At 43.0% G+C, this 15,589-nt stretch overlaps 1 protein-coding gene across 1 annotated transcript; it reads left to right on the top strand.

Moving 5' to 3' along the window:
• The first annotated feature begins 9,285 nt into the window (after positions 1-9,285).
• Tcf24 (transcription factor 24) lies at positions 9,286-13,416 on the top strand. The gene is made up of 2 exons (XM_057790239.1): positions 9,286-9,672; positions 13,303-13,416. The coding sequence occupies exons 1-2, from the start codon at positions 9,286-9,288 to the stop codon at positions 13,414-13,416; spliced, it is 501 nt and encodes a 166-aa protein (XP_057646222.1).
• Positions 13,417-15,589: the final 2,173 nt, after the last annotated feature.

Here is a 15,589-nt window from a genome sequence, read left to right as displayed (position 1 = left end):
TTTTGTTCATCCCCAAGGGGTTCATGAGAAAAAGTTTGAGTCTGAACTCCAAGTTTTGATTCTATACTCAGTTCAGTTCTGAATAAGTCTGTTATGAACCTCCTAGTGAGAAAACAGCTGTTTGGGTTAAAAAAACAATGGCACTGTTTTTATACAAAGTTACACCATTCTGGGAAATAACTTCATTTATTCTAAAATATATACTTTCCATACATCAAACAACACAACATAAACAGTTCAAACAAGAAACAGGCTATGGTAAGGCAGGACTACAGTCCCAGAACGCCAGAGGTTGAAACAGGATGATTAGGTGTTCAAAGTTGTCATCAGCTAAACAACAAATTCAAGATCAGCCTGAGCTAAAAAAAAAAAAAAAAAAAGATCCTGTCTTTATAAAATAAAATCAAATTAGACAATCCAAATCTCACGTAATTTGCAAGCCAGGTGGGAAGCCAGGTCTGCCACAATTGTTGTGTATGTTGGCAGTGCTATGGGCATCGTTAGCCAGAGAGATACTAACACAATCTATATTTTGATATTTTTTGTTATTTTGTCATTTTTAAATCGCCCCTCCAGAGCTGAGGACCGAACCCAGGGCCTTGTGCTTGCTAGGCAAACGCTTTACCACTGAGCTAAATCCCAAACTCCCTGTATATACATTTTATTTCAACTTTTTTTTTTCCATTTATTTTCAGTTTCCCGCTTATTAGTTCAGTCTCCTTCCCCTCTTGGAATGAACCAAGGGCCTCAGTCACAGAAGACAAGTGTCTACCATTGGGCCCCTCCTTTGCTCTTACAGTCAACCCCGTGTTTGTTTTGCTGCTCCCCCAATCATACAGGAGTGCTCGGCACACTGTAATGAAGGCCAATACATAGTGCACCGAGAAAGTCTCAGAGAGGGTGGAGGTCCTGTGGGGCGTTTTCCTCTTCCCAGAACTGCCGCCCACTGAAGGCCAGGTGGGTCTGTCACGTGATGCTCCTTTCAGGGTCCTGTCTGTCAGTGGTGACTTAACAATCTCTAGCCAAGCTCACCGAAGAAGCCCTGTGAGCAGTACCGGGACCCTCCCTGTCCTACCCTCCCCCGACAGAGCAGCTCAGGACTCCTGCAGGGCAGACTTAGGTGCAGGGCCTCCATAAGTACTGTTGGTTGTAACGCGTCTTTTTCTGTCCCGCCTTCAGTTCCCAAAGAATGACATGAAGACTTGTAGTAATTATGAAAGCTCGGTTAGCTTAGGTTTGTTCCTAACTAGTTCTTGTAACTTAAATTAACTCATATTTTTAATCTGCGATCAGTTTGTGGGCTCAATACCTCATCTCTCTGTACCTCCATACTGACCATCCTTCCTTCTCTGCCCTGACTGGTGATTCCTACGCGCCTAGATTCATCTCCTCTTCCTGTGTCTCTGCCCGGAAGTCCCACCTATACCTCCTGCCTAGCCATTGGCCGTTCAGCTCTTTATTAAACCAATCACAGCAACACATCTCCTCCACACAGTGTACAAACATCCACGACAGGCGCTGTGCCACAAGATGGATAAAACAACAAACAGGGATAATGTACACAGCCTCAAGAAACAATGCTGGTGCATTTTATACATTACCACGGAGTAACTGGATCTGTAGTGAGCCGTGGCACACAACACACGTCCTTATCCATGTGCAAAGTCCACGTCATTGGGAGTGACGGCCTCCTCTCACTCTCCTAACCAAGACCTCAGGGCTAAAGGCGTTCTTTCATCTGACAGCTCCCTCTCCGCTGCAAAGATAAACTGTCCTAAACTCAGAACAAGGGCTCCAGCTACCTTGTGAAACTGATCATGTCCAATTGAATTTTCAGTTTTTTCCGGTGGGGAAAAATGTAATGCAAATGTTCCCTTTTAGACGCTTCTTATTTCCTCAGGTAGCACTTTCTCTGAAAACATGCCACATATTTCTTTCGGTGGCTCCAAAGGTTTAAGTCTGGAATATTAGTTACGCCTCTCTCTAATAAAAGGTGACCAACTATATCATGAAACTTCCTCAAAGTGCTTTATAAAAGGTTTTTTTAGGTATGCCTGTTGCTCGAATCTTAGTAATTGGGGAGGGAGCCTTTTCATTTGCTCCATGACCTAGTTTACATTTTTGTTTCCGTATCATGATTCATATATGTAATTTTCATTTTAATTGAGCTATACCGCACACACAAGGCAGAAGTTTAATGTGTGGCCCAGCACTTTCATCTATGAGTGCAGCCATGCAACCTTTAGTAAGTTAATGTCAAAAACAAACAAAAAAACAAAAGACCCTAAAGGACAGTGAGGTTAAAGTTGGAAGATTGGTAAAGTACTAAAAAACAAAGTGTTAATAATTTGGCCTGGGGGCTGGAGAGATGGCTCAGCAGCTAAGAGCATTGTCTCCTTCCAAAGGACCCAGTTCAATTCCCAGCACCCACATGGCAGCTCACAACTGTCTGTGATCCAGTTCCAGAGGATCCGACACCCTTGCAAGACATAAGTGTAGGAAAAATACCAATGAACATAAAATAAAAATAAATAAATCATTAAAAAGAAAAGAAAGAATGCAAAAAAATTCTAAAAACATCTTCACTGAAAAATAATAATTAGGCCGGGAGTGTGGGCTCAATGATAGAGCATGTTTGCCTAGCATGATGTGTTTACCTAGTGTGCACACACACACACACAGCAAACAAATCCATCTGAACACAAACACAAAGATCAGATTTTTAGTTTCTAAGAAAATCTATACAAGCAACCCTTTCCTTTATTTTAAAGGTGAGAATGAGCCGGCGTCCCTAACGTATTTTTACAAGCTATATTTAACGTTCAAGGTAAGGCGCCTGCAGAGAGGTAGAGAACAGTCAGGTTCCAAAAGCAACAATCTGCTGCCCACTCCTCGAGGGCTCTGCACCCTGGGAGTTGTTCCTGTATGCAAAACGGAGCGCGGCAAAGCAACATGTGTCCAAAGACGGGAATGTTTTCCCTGTCTCTTATAAATGCATGCTGTCTACGTGTGTATATTTACACAAGCCTGCTTTCCCTGCAGGGAGAGAGAAGGCAGACGTATTGACGTTGTTGTGACCCTCAAACTGAACTCGATGCTATCAAAGTGCACTTTAATTAAAGATTAGGTCTAAAGTATTCTTTATTGAAAGGCCGATTCCGAACAAATGCCTTTACTGTTCAATTAAAATACCGTATGGTATTAAATAAACGGGAGCGGCACACATTATTGCTTCCCTCTGTGTTTGTCATGGTAAGCGCTTCTGACAGATGTTTCCTCCTTTTAAAACATGCGGGGGGGGGGGTTGGAACCCTGGTGATTTAAAAATAGACATTAAATCCGTGTATGCTGCTCCTAAGCTCCACCGAGAACTCTGTGCAGCACTGTACCATGAGGAAAGGCGAACGGGTACTGTGCAGGTAACCGTAGACACATGCATGCATTTTACTAATGTAAAAATACCTTTTCAGGTGGTTAGGCTATGCTAGGTTTCAGACATCTTTAAGGGACATACATCCCAGGGACTCGTAATTCACAGGAATATGCCCTCTCTGTTTTGGCTAACTATTTATGAAATACCCACTATAAGGTATTTAAGAGTCTTTGAATTAAAAGTGGATTCTAATAGTTTAACTATCTGGCCTTCAGGGCTGGGAAGGGCATTTTTGAGCAGTTCTAAAACTCGAGGATGCGTTCACCTGAACATGCTCACAAAGTCCAAATGCCTTTAGTTTGTTCATCTTTCCTTCGGTGTATTTAATTTTATGTGCAAACAAACATTGTGTGTCCAGTAGTGGAGATAGAGTGTTAACATTTGATTTGCAGTTCTCAAAGAATTCTCTCGAGAGCAGGATGCACCCCCAGGAGGCAGCAACAAAAGATTTTCTGTTCTAACAGACAAGGCTAGCATTGGAAATTCTGGCGTCAGCACTGCCAATAGCTTACTCTATAAACAAGTTATAGAAACCTAATTTAAGCTTGGTGGTGGTGGCACTTGGAAGGCAGAGGCAGGTGGATCTCTGTGAGTTTGAGGCCAGCCTGGTCTACAGAGCTAGTTCCAGGACAGGCGCCAAAAGCTACAGAGAAAAAGAAAGGAAGAAAGAAAGGAAGAAATAAAGAAACCTAATTTAACATAACTCTTCCTTACCATTTTAAAAGGCTTCTATTTTGAAATCTAAATCTTCATTACTCAAACAATTTTTTTTTTTTACTAGAACTCTTAATAAAAGAATATTCTGACTCAGATAGCCAAGAACTCTGTTGATAGTCCCGGGTCTAGGAAGGAACAGGAAGGCAGACAGGTGAGGCAGTGACTCAGATGAATGGACAAGCGCCTCCCTGCGCAGTTAAAGGCACCTGCAGTCACTCGGCAAGAGCAATTGAGCATGGACTTGTGAAATGAGTATGTCTGGCAAGCAAGAGCTCTAGGTTGTAAAATCATTTGATTTAAGTAAATATTGGTTCAGTTTTTGTATTTGGAATAACACAATAGAGCGAGTGGAGAGACGGGACGGCTCAGTCAGCAAAGTGCATACCGCACTAGCAGGGCCCCAGTGCAGATCTCCAGCGCCCACACAAGTCCAGATACAGCAGCACAGGCGTGCTCCCCAGCACTGCACCGCTAGGGGGCGCGAGGGGTGGAGCCTGCCAACCTAGCTCAATCGATGAGGCCAAGGCTCAGGGAGAAATCTGAGACACCAAACATCAACACACACCCTGCCCCATACACACAAAGAAAAATAACATATCAGAATGGATAAGAAATTAAAACAAGCCAGGTGGTGGCGCACGCCTTTAATCCCAGCATTTGGGAGGCAGAGGCAGGTGGATCTCTGTGAGTTCGAGGCCAGCCTGATCTACAAAGTGAGTTCCAGAACACCTGAGACTGTTACAGAGAAACAGTCTCGAAAAATGAACAAATAAATAAAAGAAATAAAAATAGTCTCTAAATACCGATTAGATATGGAACTGCTAGAACTCATACATTAAAAATGCAAAATCAGGAGGCCTTTAGCACAATCGTTTGCTGCATTGTAAAGTTAAATATACAGTCCAAGAGATTTTCCTAGTGAAATGAAAATCTATACTCAAGAGAAACCCTACCTGGGTGTTTAGAATGGTCTATTTGTAATCATTAAATATTTAAGACAAATGTATCTATGTATATGCATATATGTATGTACATACACACAAAAATACCTACTTTCTACTCAGCAATGAGAGAGAGTGAACCACTCAGCATAAATGGGTTTCAAATATATTGGTAAGAGTAGCTAGATTTTATAAGAGACCTACTATGTGCTTCTGTTTGTGTGATATTCTGGCAGAAGGGGATCCATGATGACAGAAAATGGATCGGGGCTTGCCAGGAATTAACGGGAAAGAGTGTCAACTAAGAAAAGAAAATTGCTGCAGATACTGGGGTGTCCTGTGTCCTTATTCTGATGGCAGTTATAGTACTGTATACATCTCCCAGGCTTGCTGACCTATACACTCAAAGGATAAAGATCCCTCTGTAAAGCTCTGGCTGTCCTGTAACTTGAAATGTAGATCAGGCTGGTCTCAAACTCACAGATCTGCCTGCCTGCCTCCTGGGTGCTGGGATTAAACCACAAGACAAGCTAAAAGTTATTCCTTAAACAATGAGGGAAATAGTTGGAACCAACTTAAATAGTTACAAAATACATGTATAGTATAAAATGTTTAAACATTTTATTCTCTACTATGTGATATTTGCTTCTTAGCTTTTATTATAAAGATAGTCTTTTTCTGTATTTTGAGCTCTATGTTTTTCTCTGCTCCCCTCCCTGCCTCTCCCCTCCCCCTTCAACCTCCCCCAAGGTCCCCATGCTCCCAATTTACTCAGGAGATCTGTCTTTTTCTACTTCCCAAGTAGATTAGATCTATGTGTGTCTCTCTTAGTGTCCTCATTCTTGTCTAAGTTCTCTGGGATTGTGATTTGTAGGCTGGTTTTCTTTGCTTTATGTTTAAAAACCTATGAGTGAGTACATGTGATAATTGTCTTTCTGTGTCTGGGTTACCTCACTCAAAATAATGTTTTTTAGCTCCATCCATTTTTCTGCAAAATTGAAGATGTCATTATTTTTTTACCGCTGAGTAGTGCTCCATTGTGTAAATGTACCACATTTTTTTTTTTTATCCATTCTTTGGTTGAGGGGCATTTAGGTTGTTTCCAGGTTCTGGCTATGACAAACAATACTGCTATGAACATAGTTGAGCACATGACCCTGGGGCACGATTGAGTATCCTTTGGATATATACCCAAAAGTGGTATTGCTGGGTCTTGAGGAATGTTGTTTCCTAATTTTCTGAGAAATCACCACACTGACATCCAAAGGGGTTGTATCAGCTTGCATTCCCACCAGCAATGCAGAAGTGTTCCCTTTTCTCCACAACCTCTCCAGCATAAGTTGTCATCAGTGTTTTTGATCTTGGCCATTCTTACAGCTGTAAGATGGAATCTCAGAGTTGTTTTGATTTGCAATTCTCTGATGACTAAGGATGTTGAACATTTCCTTAAGTGTCTTTCAGCCATTTTAGATTCCTCTGTTGAGAGTTCTCTGTTTAGGTCTGTACTCCATTTTTTTTTTATTGGATTATGTGTTCTTTTGGTGTCCAATTTCTTGAGTTCTTTGTATATTTTGGAGATCAGACTCTGTCTGATGTGGGGTTATGAAGATCCTTTCCCATCTGTAGGCTGTCGTTTTGTCTTGTTGACCGGGTCCTCTGCTTGGTTTCAGGGGGTCCCATTTATTAATTGTTGCTCTCAGTGTCTGTGCTGCTGGGGTTATATTTAGAAAGTGGTTCTCTGTGTGGATGTGTTCAAGTGTACTTCCCACTTTCTCTTCTATAAGGTTCATGTGGCTGGTTTTATGTTGAGGTCTTTGATCCGTTTGGACTTGAGTTTTGTGCATGGTGATAGATATTGTCTATTTTCATTCTTCTACATGTTGATATCCAGTTATGCCAGCACCACTTGTTAAATAAGCTTTCTTTTTTTCCATTTGATATTTTATAAAGACAATCTTAGCATTACAACTTGGCATATTTAAAAGACTTAAAAATAATTCTAAGATTTACACCACGCTCAACGAATATCTTGCATTCTAAAGTCATACTTTTGGAAAACTAGACAACTAAGAACTTCAGAGAAAAATATACTATGAACATATATTTGGACTGCTGATAAGGTGTCAATCAATCTAAAATATGCATTTTAATAATAGACACCAAACTGTTTTGCAACATGCAAACACTCAATAGTATGGCAAAGACCATAAACGTTAGGGACAATCTACTTGGTTTGACCCACGCCTTAGCCATCTACTAGGTATGCTACGGGACACGTTGCCCAATCCCTGAGAACCCTTATCCTCCAAACTATAAAATCCTCAGTTTTTGTAAAGGCGAAATGAGAAGAGATACTAAAGAGTACTCAATAAATGAAAAGTGCCATTTGGCTCCCATTGCTTACTTGTTATGTGATAGTGGAGATTTAGGCTTATCTATATTTAAAGCGACTGAAAATACTAGCTTCTTTCGGGAATTTGGATTGCCTACAGTAGCGCAGATGGGACAAAACGGCGAGGCTCGGCGGTCCGGTCTGTGACACAGCCCTTTGTCCCACCGCTGTCTAGGGCACACATAGGCAGCAGGAAAGCAACGAGCCAGGCTAGACGGAGGCCTTGAGATGTAAGACAAAACTTCGGTCACAACCGGCCTCCTTATTTCCGTGTAGTTCTCAAAGCAGGAAATGTTCTGCTTCTGCTTTCTTTTAAACCCTGAACCTTTACCGACGGTTAGTGTGTCCTGGGTTCTATGTCTGTCGTCTTTTTTTTTTCCTATCAAGTCAATTAAATGTCAATTAAATGCTGGCGCATGTTGTTTTTGTTTGAAAATACAGGAATATGTCCTTGAAGGAATCTGAAAGCTTGGTAACAAAAAGCGATATCCACGAACCTCACCTCCGAAACCCAAAAGTAAAGGAACCTTTGTGTGAGGAAAAGGAGTCAGTTCAGCCTGGCCTGATTTGATTTCTTCCTAGAACTAGGCAACAACGTGGCGTGAGGGTTTGTAGAGCTGTTATCTCGGTGTATACCTTCCTGTTTGATTTGTTTCTTTATTGAATCTGAGACTTTCCGTGTGTGAGTTCCGGGATCTATTTACTTTATTAGTTGTTAAATAAAATTTACCAGGAAATACAGTATGGTTTCTTATTCCATACGAGTCCTTGAATCAAGGGAATCTGGACGTGCTTTTTAAAGTTACTGCCTAAGAATCACCCTGGTTAATGAACCAATTCAACACGTCTGGTTCATTGCAGTATAAGTAGTGCAGTTTGGTAATCCCGACGTGAAAAGTCAGAAATCTGCTGGGAAATGTTCAAGAATCTGTAAGTGAGCAGTGTCCTCTGTGACAGTTGATAGCTGATATTCTGAGCCCCCGGCTTAGAGCCTGTCTGACTGGGTTGCGGCTGGGACCCAGTCCCCTTCGCCGCAAAGGCCGGTGCGGACTGCAGAGCTGGGACCCAGACGCGGGGACCGGGGTTTCTCCCAGGTCGGTCTGAGTCGGTGAGCGCAGGTGCGAAGACAGCAAGGGGGCGATGGCGGGGTCTCTGGGTCACAGTGTCCCGAGGAAGGGTTCTACTGCATAAACAGCGGGCGGAGATGCTCCTCGAGGGGAAAGCCAAGCTGAACTGAACCGAGGGGTCCCGCCGGAGTCCGCCCGCCGCGACCGGGCTCCGGGTTTCCCGGTCGGAGGGGCGGGGCCAGGTGTCCGTCCCACCCCCGAGCGGTTTGATTGATGAGTCTGTCCGCCGAGGGGGCGGCTCCGCGACTCCGTCGCCCTTAGCCTAGGGGCTCGGGTGGGCGCGCGTCTCGGCCCGACGTGACTGTGCGAGTCTCCCACTTGCTGGCTTTGGGCACCCGCATAAAAGGCGGCAGCAGAGGCTGGACGGGGATGGAGTGACCTGCTCGACGTCCCTGGTCGCCTAGCACTGCTTAGCGGAGCTCTGCACGGCCGGCCGCTGCGGGGGAAAGGTGCGGAGGCAAGTCCGAGGTGAGGCGGGAGCCCCCGCAGCACCATTTCCCCGAGTGGGCGGGAGGGAGGGAGGGATGTCTCTGCGGGGACGGGAGGCTGAGCCCTGTGCGCCTTCAGCAGCCGCCGGGCACTGGGGACTCGAGGGCGAGCCTGCGATGCCGGGTCTCACGGCCGCCCCGCTCCCTTGCAGTGCTCGCCGCCGCGGGAACCGGAGCCGGAGCCGCTATGGAGCGCGGTCGTCCCGCCAGCAGCCCACGCAGCGCCGAGCCCTCCCCATCGGCCGCCGCCGCCCGCGACTCGAGCCCGGGACGGACCGGCGCCGGGCAGACAGGCTCTGGCGGGGTCGTCGCGCGCTCCGGGGGTGGCCGACCTGCAGCCGCGAACGCCGCTCGGGAGCGCAGCCGCGTGCAGACCCTGCGGCATGCCTTCCTGGAGCTGCAGCGCACACTGCCGTCGGTGCCGCCCGACACCAAGCTGTCCAAGTTGGACGTGCTGCTGCTGGCCACCACCTACATCGCCCACCTCACCCGCAGCCTGCAGGACGACAACGAGGCGCCGGGAGACCCCAGACTGGGCGCCTTGCGAGGCGACGGCTACCTGCACCCAGTTAAGGTAGGCAACACCCGGGTTGGAACCCCGGGAGTCACCCTGTCGCCGTGGGAACAGATGCCACGGAGCTGGCACTCCTCCCCGTCAGGCAGAAACACCTGGGCCCGCGGGCGATGGTGACAAGCTTCCCAGTGCAAGAGACTGGTTCTTAACAGTTTGTAATCAGGAAACTGGGGCGTTCGGTCCTAGCTGGGCTCGTGGATCTCTCTAGCCTCTTAAAGATTTTCGCTCAGATGGGGAAGCTGTTATTCATTCTAACTACTGGTAACATCTAAGTTCAAGAGTCAAGTGTCTTAACTTCCATATTACATTCCTATTGTCTTTTTCTTGAACTATTCCAAAGGCTTCATGAGTTAAATGGAATAGTGAAATTAATTCTTTGTCCCTAAGTAATTGTAAAAAAAAAAAAAAAAAAAGACAAAACAAACAAACCCAAAAAATTGTCAAAATCAGTAAAAATAATAATAATAAAAATAAACAAATGAGACCATTCTACATTCCCATACAGTAAAATTTCAATCACAGTTAAATAGACTAGACGGCTACCAACAATGTTAGAAAAACCCTGTAATGTTTCATGTAACTGTCATATTAGATTGGCGTGCATGTTGAGTGAATTGGTCTGTATTCAAATTAGCCAAGAGAAACCATTTTCCACGATTTCCTTACATCTCTGTGAATCGGTCTCCGTGAGTCGGTCATGAGTGTGGCAAATAGTAACTTTTACATCATCTTTTCTGGATTTTTTTTTTTTGAAACCTTCCTTTGATCCGCCTTTCACTTCTAAATGAAGAATCTCTGTGTTCGCTCAGTTCAAATATTCACATTTGAACTATTCTGAAAACGAACACAAATACACACAATTAGAATGTAATCTTAAGCATCTAAGCGTTGAATAGATTACTGAGTAACAAAAATGAGGAATTACATTTTGTTGAAATGAATAAAACCCATTCTCTAACATTATTTGTACTTAAATTACGGAGTGCATTTTAAGAAAACTTTCTGTGAAAATGCTGTTGACGCAGCGACGGAGAAGGCAGTTCAAACGGTAAGAGGGAAAAAGTGAAATATTTGTAATGACGGAACCCATTCTGTCCCTAAATTTTATAACATACTAGCTGAAAAGTCGCTCATTACAATTAAGAGTTTTGTGTTACAATCATTTTAGGCTAATATTCAAATATCCCACCAATAGATTTCCTTGACTTGATGTTTGCCATATATTCGACAAAGTTTATTTAGACGTTAAGATTCAAGAAGTAGAAACCAAATGTCTCCCTTGTAGTTGATAAAATTTAGAATGAGGTCAAGTATTTATCCTTAGTGTCCCCCGCGGTTCTCTTGAATGGGAAACGCTAGAGAGGTCCGTGCTGGAAAGGGGCAGAGCGAGCCAGCCTTGTACTTGACCAGTGTGCCAAACATTTCTGTAGACACAACTGTTTGCGGAAAATCAATTTAATTTGATGTCCGATTTTAAAAGACAATGTCCATAATATCTAAATTTCTAAACCCAGAGAAAATTCTCGAAGGCCAAAGATTAGCTCATAAAAGTGAAATTGATGATAGTTAACAGGGAACGGGTGTGTTTTAATATCAAACATTTGGTTTAATACTATGTAGAAATCTCTGCTCTAGGACAGAGAATACAACTTTAAGACAGACTTAATCCCTGCCCTAAATGAATACAATATAGAGCTAAAAAATATAAATTGCAGGATATTACTATAAAGAAGAATATTATATTTATTAAGAAAAACAGTCTAAACCACGAACTGTGGAGTTTCAGAAGACGGAAACTTTACATACTTAGTTGAAGATTGCCTGTCTCTATTTTAGGGACACTGTAGAAATTTTTAAACATTAAGTCTGTCCTTAATATAAAGGTAATAAAATATTCTGAGCATTTTTTAATTCAGGTTAAGTAAAGCCTCACTATAAACTATCATATATAACCCTGAGTGGGTGTTCCGAAATCACTGAGCACTAAGTACTCAGAAATTATTCGAGATATTTAAACAGATAGTCCAGTCTGTTGCTTTGGATCATCAATCCTTTTTACCAATATTATGGAAATGTTAAAATGATTAGAGACTTAAGAGTATCAAGGCATGGTCGGGGTGGAACTCGTGGTTAGCATTTGCAAGGCCCTGGGTTCTGTGCGTTAAACTAGAAGACAGTTTTAAGAACTAGACCTCTGGGCTGGAGAGATGGCTCAGTGGTTAAGGGCACTGACTGCTCTTCAAACCCAGGTTCGAATCCCAGCACCCACATGCAACTCAACACTGTAACTTCGAGATACAACTTTCACAGACATACCTGCAGGCACAACACCAGTGCATATACAATAAAAGTACATAAATCAAAAAAAGGGCTTTTGCAGCGTGACTTAAACCCACTTTTATCCGCTTGGAAAATTAGACATTTCAGTCAGCACTAGGGGTTCAGAGGGACGATTCTCCAGAACCGGAGTGTATTCCAGGCCTTTAACTCCGAGAGAAAAGCACAAATGACTGTGCTAATTGCCAGGTCCCATGAGAATCCACTGTCCATAGTAACGATGAGCAAGAATTTAAAAACTGTGGGGTCTTGTTGTCTGGGTTCATTTAATTAGAATAAGAGTGTATTTTTAAAGATCTTCAATTTCAGGTTCAGTTCTGGTTAATTGCTCAATTTTTCTAAGTTTAAACAAAACAACACAATTTCAAGTATACTTTAGAATACAGAAGAAAATATAGTAACCTATGCTTGCAGATGAAGATGCCATACTGATGTATATTACTTTGTATGCAAGCCTATGGACTTGTAACACATACTATTTAAAGATGAAAATAAAATAAATATACGTTAGTAGAGAGAAACCATTCAGGACTGTTTTCGCTAATCATACCTGGAGAAATTGAACTAGAACTTCCGTGGTGGCCACAGAAAAGAGACTTTCTGGATAATATCACACAGCCATCTGGCACCATTCCTATTCTCATCTGGCGTGTGAGATACAGTGCTGGGCTTCAGAGTGTGTGTATATTATGTGATGTCCAAATCAGAATAATCTCACGTCCATCTTTATAGACATTTCCTCATGCGTATTAGAAAATATAAAGTGCATTACCATCATCTATAGTCACCCACCGTGAGGCTGGAAACCCAAACTAAGGAATATGGGCTGCTTTGCGAAGCTGCCGGCCGTTGCTGCCCAGGGGCCGTTGCTGCCCAGGGACTGTTGCTGCCCGGGGGCCACCTAGTCTTTTCTGGGCAATACCTTTCTTGAATGTTTATTTTGTATATAACTGAGCACTGCTTCTTTAGAACTAATGTTTTAAACTTAATTTTGTTTTAAGCTTACCTTAAAATTAAAATAGCGGTAGACTTTCTATATGTCAGCAATATTCATTCTCCTTAACTTCCTGCAGTTCTTCTCAAACACGCGTGTATATTATTTATACAGTTATATCAAAGCCGTCCTTGCTTGTGTCGCTACCATTGCTACATAGTCTTCATCTTGTCTTTGTGATTAGCATCCTTACCAGCTAAATAGTGCCTCACTAACATTACTGTGTTTTAAAGTTTAGATATCATATACCTACGTTGTATGTCTTAAGACTAAATTTCAGATTCTTACTCTTTTTTCAGAAGTGGCCCATGCGATCGAGATTGTACATCGGCGCTACTGGTCAGTTTCTGAAGCATTCTGACTCTGGAGAAAAGGCAAATCAGAGCAACACGCCAACGGCCTCACAGCCGTAAGCTGTTTCCTGGGGGCTCTGATAGAAGTGGTGGCTGTTGTTTTTAAAGACTGGAATAATTATGTATTTATTGCATTGGACATAACAAATACTGTTTTTGAAGTTTACATTAAAACCTGTAGTTGAATGTCAAACTGAAAAAATGTGGAGTGGAATAATCAGCCCTATATAAATATATATATATATATATATATAGCTTATTTAGTCATTTGTTACTGATGCATAGTAGAGAGAAGCTATGGAAAATGAAAGTCACACAAAAGCATATAGTTGTGTACACCCAAAGAATGCTCACATTTCCTTCCACATTTTCTGTAAAAACTGATGTGAATACAGCCCTTCTAGTTTTAAGATACGTGGTGTTGTGTGTCTATAATCCCAAGACTCCGGGATGCAGAGGCAAGTGGATCTCTGTGAGTTCGAGGCCAGGCTTCTCTATATAAAAAATTTGAAAGCTGGGCGGTGGTGGCGCATGCCTTTAATCCCAGCACTCGGGAGGCAGAGGCAGGCGGATCTCTGGGAGTTCGAGGCCAGCCTGGTCTACAAGAGCTAGTTCCGGGACAGGCACCAAAGCTACAGAGAAACCCTGTCTCGAAAAACCAAGAAAAAAATTAAAAAATAAAATAAAAAATTTGAGACCAGCCAGGGATACACAGTGAAACCCTGTCTCAAAAAATAAATAAAATGTGTTTATATTAGTATTTAACTTTTTGTGAAAGCCAGTGTGTGCTTTGAGTTGGCCATTTCAGTTAGAATATATAAGATCCTTATCCTGGGGCCGGGCAGTGGTGGTGCATGCCTTTAATCCCAGCACTCTGGAGGCAGAGGCAGGCGAATCTCCGTGAGTTCGAAGCCAGCCTGGTCTACAAGAGCTAGTTCCAGGACAGGAACCAAAAACTACGGAGAAACCCTGTCTCAAAAAATCAAAAAAAAAAAAAAAAAAAGATCCTTATCCTGCTGGGCTGTGTGCATGTGTGTGTGCCTGCATGCGTGCATGTGTGTGTGTATGTGTGTGTGTTTAAAGATTGTTGCAGTAACTTCTGTATGTAGTTATTTTTTCCCCAATATGAAATATATATGGGGACTGGAGAGATGGCTCAGAGGTTAAGAGCACTGGCTGCTCTTCCAGAGATTCTGAGTTCAATTCCCGGTAACCACATGGTGGCTCACAACCATCTGTAATGAGATCTGGTGCCCTCTTTAGGCCTGCAGGCATACGTGCAGGCAGAACGCTATATACATAACAAATAAATAAAATCTTTTTAAAATGCATATGGAATATTAGAAATGGTTTTCTTTATGAAACAGGTTGTGACCACACAGGGTGTGACCATCTTTCAAGTGGTTGGTCAATATTAAGACCCGACTTTCATTACCAATTGTGAAAGGCAGTAGTCGTACATGCCAATATGAACAGGGTTTTAGGTGTCCCTGGGTGTGGGGTTTGTCACCCTTTCTATCTCCTTTGCCATCCTGGAGAGTTAGGCGGGCTCAGATGTAGCCGTCCAGGAAGTAGCGTTCTCAGCACTGATTCAGAAGTTCTGCCAGCGACTGTATCTTGAGAGAAGCTAAGGACACAGCTAAACTCAGTCTTGAGTCTGTATCCATATGAACCAGCACCACACAGCACCACAGGCCCGAGAGCACCTTCTGACTGACTATACCAAGGATTTCTGTGTTCAGCAAGAGACTACCGGAAAATCAGCTCGGGTTGGCTTAGCAGGTAAAGGTGCTCGTCCCCAAGCCTGGCGTCATGAGATCAGTCTCCACATCTCCACAGCCTACACAGTGGAGAGAACTGACTTCGAATGTTGTCCTCTGACCTTCACATGATGGTGTACACCCTACACAACACACAAAGCAAACGAGTGTAATAACATGAAATCAAGAGTTCTGCTCTTGACGATGTTAGTTTTTACTTCTTGTCATTACGAATGTTCTAAAACCAAAGAAATGTGACTGACTTTTATTATAGGTTTGGATAATATTAATTAATTTTTTAGATATGCTAACAGCTTTTAGAAAGTTGGAAAAATCTCTGAGAACTTCCATACGGCCAGAGCCATGAGTAGTACACAGGTGTTTTGGGGAACATACTGAACCCCAAGAGTGGACTATAACTCTGAGACATTCATCTCATCCTTTGCCAACATGTCCGCTTCACCCCTTCTTGC

The sequence above is a fragment of the Chionomys nivalis genome, chromosome 16, assembly GCF_950005125.1.
Source record: "Chionomys nivalis chromosome 16, mChiNiv1.1, whole genome shotgun sequence".
In the NCBI taxonomy this organism is placed as follows: Eukaryota; Metazoa; Chordata; class Mammalia; order Rodentia; family Cricetidae; genus Chionomys; species Chionomys nivalis.
Note: the sequence above shows the minus strand (reverse complement) of the source record. Positions and strands in the feature narration are given on the sequence as shown.

Excerpts from the sequence above, each read along its gene's own strand:
- Tcf24 (XM_057790239.1), top strand. The coding sequence starts at position 9,286 with ATGGAGCGCGGTCGTCCCGCCAGCAGCCCACGCAGCGCCGAGCCCTCC. Across the intron at positions 9,673-13,302 it reads GCTACCTGCACCCAGTTAAG|AAGTGGCCCATGCGATCGAG; the intron begins GTAGGCAACACC and ends CTCTTTTTTCAG.